This window comes from Portunus trituberculatus, chromosome 36 (genome assembly GCF_017591435.1).
Source record: "Portunus trituberculatus isolate SZX2019 chromosome 36, ASM1759143v1, whole genome shotgun sequence".
NCBI lineage: Eukaryota > Metazoa > Arthropoda > Malacostraca > Decapoda > Portunidae > Portunus > Portunus trituberculatus.
In genome coordinates this window covers 9,261,594-9,266,593 of record NC_059290.1, presented here as the reverse complement: position 1 = coordinate 9,266,593, position 5,000 = coordinate 9,261,594, and the positions used below count along the sequence as shown (strand labels likewise).

General features: G+C 40.6%; 1 protein-coding gene across 3 annotated transcripts in view; it reads right to left on the bottom strand.

The window, feature by feature from the left end:
* The window catches only part of LOC123513414 (plasma membrane calcium-transporting ATPase 4-like), a 57,186-nt gene that overhangs the window by 38,748 nt on the left and 13,438 nt on the right, over nucleotides 1-5,000 (bottom strand). For all 3 annotated transcript variants that reach the window (XR_006677332.1, XM_045270580.1, XM_045270579.1), the window contains exons 2-5: nucleotides 2,916-3,110; nucleotides 2,193-2,228; nucleotides 887-983; nucleotides 344-467 (exon numbers count right to left, since the gene is read on the bottom strand). Coding sequence is in view for 2 of the 3 variants with exons in the window: in XM_045270580.1 (XP_045126515.1) it covers nucleotides 344-467; nucleotides 887-983; nucleotides 2,193-2,228; nucleotides 2,916-3,110 (452 nt within the window). In the remaining variant the exon portion in view is untranslated. The remainder of the gene's footprint in view (nucleotides 1-343; nucleotides 468-886; nucleotides 984-2,192; nucleotides 2,229-2,915; nucleotides 3,111-5,000) is intronic.

Genomic DNA, 5,000 nt, shown 5'->3' with positions numbered 1-5,000 from the left:
TCACTAACCACCTTCCTCACTCACTCACAAATTCACTCATTCACTTATTCCCTCACTCACTCACAAACCCACCCACTCACTCACTCAATCACTCATTCACTCACTCACTCACTCACCACAAACCCATCCACCAAACCACTCACTCCTCCCTCCCTCCCTCCCTTACTCACTCACAAATCCACCCATCCACTCATTATATCACTCACTCAATCACTCAACAGACGAATAAAACAACAAACCTTGAAGCCCTTACAATCCCTCATTCACCCACACACTTTCTCTTCAGCCTTCCTTTACCCATCTCTTCCCACAACACACACCTTTCCCTCAGTCACCCACACACCTGACAGATATCCCCCACCAAGATGTCCGAGATGGGGACCTGAATGATGCTTCTGGACCTCACCACGGAGAATGTGTGTGTGTTCTCTATACGTGTCTGCAGACCTCGAAACTGCCGCTCTTTCCTGCAGGGGGCGATGAAGGAGGGAAGCTGTGTTAGAGAGAGAGAGAGAGAGAGAGAGAGAGAGAGAGAGAGAGAGAGAGAGAGAGAGAGAGAGAGAGAGAGAGAGAGAGAGAGAGAGAGAGAGAGAGAGAGAGAGAGAGAGAGAATATAAAAAAAACAATTCGAAAAAAAAAAGAAAAAGAGAATATTTAAAGGGAAAAGGAGCTAAATGAAAAAAAAACGAAGAAATAGATAAAAAATAGAAAAGAAGAAAATAATGACATCGAAAAGAAAAAAAAACAAGAAAAAAAAAACAAGACGTACATCTAAAAGAAACAAAAGAAAATAACGATAAAGAAAAGAAGAAAAAAAACGAAAAAAAAAAAAAAACACATCAAAGAAAACGGAGCAGAGAATGAGAAAATGAAGAGGGTAACTTACGTATAATCATTGAAAGCCGTGACAAGGACGACGACAGCAACAGCAGCAAGGATAGCAACGCCTTCTATCCACGGGGGGGCCTGCTCCTTCTCGTCTTCTGTCAGGGAGAGGAAGACGAGGTGAGGAGGAGTGAAGGAAGGAAGGAAAAAGTTGAGGTGATTGTGATGAAAAATGGGTGAAAAAAGGAGGGAGATGAGGAAGATGATAATGAGAGTGTGAGAAAAGGCTGATAGAAGGAGGGAAATAAAAAAGATGGTGAGATGATGAGTGTGTGATGAAAATATATATAAGTAAAGGAAGGAAAGATATAGCTGAGAAGGTGAAGGGGGAGAAGAAAGGATGAAAAAGGGAGGGAGATGAGGAAGATGATAATGAGATGAGAATGAAATGAAAATATAGATAAGTGGAGGAGGGAAGGAAGGAAGAAAAAAAAAAGGTGATCAAAAAGGGATAAGGCTAATGAAATGAAGGAGATGAGGAAGTGAGAGAGTGACAAGATGAAAATATAAAAGGATAAGAAGAAAGGAGGAAGTTGAAGTGATGGGGGTGAGAAAATGGTGAAAGAAGGAGGAAGATGTGAAAGTGAGAGGGTGAAAAGATGGAAATATATATAGATAGAAAGGATGAAAAATTGCTTGACTGATTGATTGAGAAATAGATAAATGAAAAACACAACTGAAGCACTTTATTAACAGAAATAGATGGATAGAGAGATAGATAAAGAAAGATATTATTTTTAAGCTGGAGAAGGAGTGAAGAAAGAAGTTAAGATAGAAGAAATAGTATTGTTAACACACACACACACACACACACACACACACACACACACACACACACACACACACACACACACACACACACACACACACACACACACACACACAGGAATACAATAACAATGCCAGTGACGGATGATAATAGAAAATGGAATGTAGACATATTTTTTCCTGAAGGTCAAGATGGATTACTGTTGATTGTGATAATGGTAGTAGTAGTAGTAGTAGTAGTAGTAGTAGTAGTAGTAGTAGTAGTAGTAGTAGTAGTAGTAGTAGTAGTAGTGGTGGTGGTGGTGGTAGCAGTGGTGGTGGTGGTAGTGGTGGTGGTAGTAGGTAGTAGTAGTAGTAGTAGTAGTAGTAGTAGTAGTAGTAGTAGTAGTAGTAGTAGTAGTAGTAGTAGTAGTAGTAGTAGTAGAAAACTAATATGAAAAAAAATGTAGTAGTAGTAGTAGCAGAAAATTGATATAAAAAATGTAGTAGTAGTAGTAGTAGTAGTAGTAGTAGTAGTAGTAGTAGTAGAATCAACTTACCAGGGGAAGGAAGAATGGTCTGTCCCTCATCAGCATCTGAGAGACAAGATCAAGAACAAGACAACAACATGAGCGGCGGTACACAGCGGAGCGGGGGAGGAAATCGGCTCGGGGGTAAACAAACAAGCGGTAACAGAAGACACTGCGCCGAGTAACGCATAACTACAAAAGCAGAGCGCAAATACAACAAATAAACAAACTAACTAACTATCAAAACTAACTGAATAACGAAGATATCACAAGAAGAGAGTTGACATTTGTAACATCAATTATTTGTTATCCACTGTTTTTATGTTTAGTTTCAATATTGCTTGGGATATAAAGATAAATAATTCAATCATTCTCTCTCTCTCTCTCTCTCTCTCTCTCTCTCTCTCTCTCTCTCTCTCTCTCTCTCTCTCTCTCTCTCTCTTATCGTGTCAATCTCTCCTGCCTCAGCCCCGCGAAACACTCTGCGGTCCACGCCAGCCACATTTCACTACCCAGCACCAGCACACTTAACATTCCCAGCAGAACCATTACACCGTGATTAACGACCTAATGAACCAGGCTATTAGACAGTGCAGTGGAGATTTTATTGATCACGCACGCACACACACGCACGCACGCACACACAGAGAAGTAGGCTACACGATGACTTAAGCTCTATACAAACAGAACTAGGTGAATACTAGCATATAAACACACACACACACACACACACACACACACACACGTACGTACCTTTCCCTCCCACCTCTGCATGGAAAAAGCTAAGGACGATGCTAAGGACGGCAGCTACTTGAAGGATAATCAGAGTAGTGTCCTTCAAAGCCTCAAATACCAGTCGTAGGAATGAAGGAGGCGGCTTGGGCTCAATAACGTTGCTTCCGTAGTACTCTCGTCGCACATCTAAGTCCTCGGGGTCACTGCTGATTCCTGGAGAAGGCGGTGGAGGAGGGAGAGTGATATAGTGAAGGAGTAGAGTGTTATGGGTAAAGTGGGCAGTGAAGGAGGGAAAATTATAGTGAAGGAGAGGTAGAAGGAGGATATGGGTTACCAATATGGTGAAGGAGGGAGAGTGATGATAGTGAAGGAGTACAGTGTTATGGCTTATGTATGTAATGAAGGAGGGAAGTCGATATAGTGAAGGAGAGGCAGAAGGAGGTTAGGAGTTACGATGGTGAAGGAAGGAATGTCAAAGTTCCAGGAGGGGCAAAGATTTTATTGGTTACGAAAGTGGTGAAGGAAAGGAGATATAATAAATGAAAGAGGAGAAGGGATTGGTTACAGTTCACGGAGGAGGAGTGGAAAATGACAAAGAAGAATCGTATTTCCTGTAGGAGACACTGAAGGAGGGTGAGGATAACGTGATTCCTCAAAATTGTAATGAAAGAAAGGTGAAACAGAAAAAAACTAAAGAATATATACAGAAAAGAAAAAGAGAAAGAAAAGAAAAAAAGAAGGGGAAAATATGAAAAAAAATAATGAAACAGAAAACAAAACCAAATTACTACACAAAAAAAAAAACGAAGAAAAAAAAAAAAAAAAACAAGACAGTCTACCATAAAAAAAAAAAAAAAAAAAAAGAAAACGTAGCAAAACACCCCAAAACACCCACATTCCCTATTACATTATACACAGAACACGACACACCAACCCAACAGTAGATAGAAAGATAGATAACTATTACATAACGCCCTCTGACGCTAATAATGGTGGTGGGAGGGCGGAGGTGGGCAGACTGTGGGCGGAGATAGATGCATGTTAGTGGTAGTGGTGGTGTTAGTGGTAATGGTGGTGGTGGTGGTGGTGGATAAGTGTCATGTGTGTGATATATTGAAGTGTAGATTACTTTGCTTAGATGGAATTCGATCCTTTGTAACTGGTAGTGGTGGTGGTGGTGGTGGTGGTGGTGATGAAGGTAAAAAGACGAAAGGAGGAGAAGGAGGGTAAAGAGGAGGAGGAAAAGGAAAAGAGGGAGACAGAAGAAGAAGAAGAAGAAGGAGAAGAAGAAGAAGAAGAAGAAGAAGAAGAAGAAGAAGAAGAAGAAGAAGAAGAAGAAGAAGAAGAAGAAGAAGAAGAAGAAGAAGAAGAAGAAGAAGAAGAAGAAGAAGAAGAAGAAGAAGAAGAAGAAGAAGAAGAAGAAGAAGAAGAAGAAGAAGAAGAAGAAGAAAATAGTAAAATGAAAAAGGAAAAAGAACAACAACACCAACAACAACAACAACAACAACAACAACAACAACAACAACAACAACATCAACAAAATAAGAACAACAAGAAGAAGGAAAGACAAAGAAGAACAACAACAACAACGAGGCCACCACTACCACCGTTATCTTAGCTACGACCACCACCACCACCACCACCACCACCACCACCACCACAACAACAACAACAACAACAACAACAACAACAATAACTTCAACAGCAATAACAACAGCAGCAGTAACAAGAACAACAGCAAGAATGAGTCATGAGAAGAGGAGGAGGAGGAAGAGGAGGAATAAGAGATTGAAGACGAAGAGGAGAAGTAAACGGAGGAGGAGGAGGAGGAGGAGGAGGAGGAGGAGGAGGAGGAGACACACACACACACACACCAAAAAAACAAGAACACAGAGGATAACAACAAAACAAGAAAAAATAATTAGAAGACAAAAAAAAGATAAGGAGGAAAAGAAATAGAATAAAAATAAAAAGAAATAACACACACACACACACACACACACACACACACAGACTCGTAAGAACACATTGACCTCTAATCCCACACAAAAACAGCTAAGAAAGAGAGAGAGAGAGAGAGAGAGAGAGAGAGAGAGAGAGAGA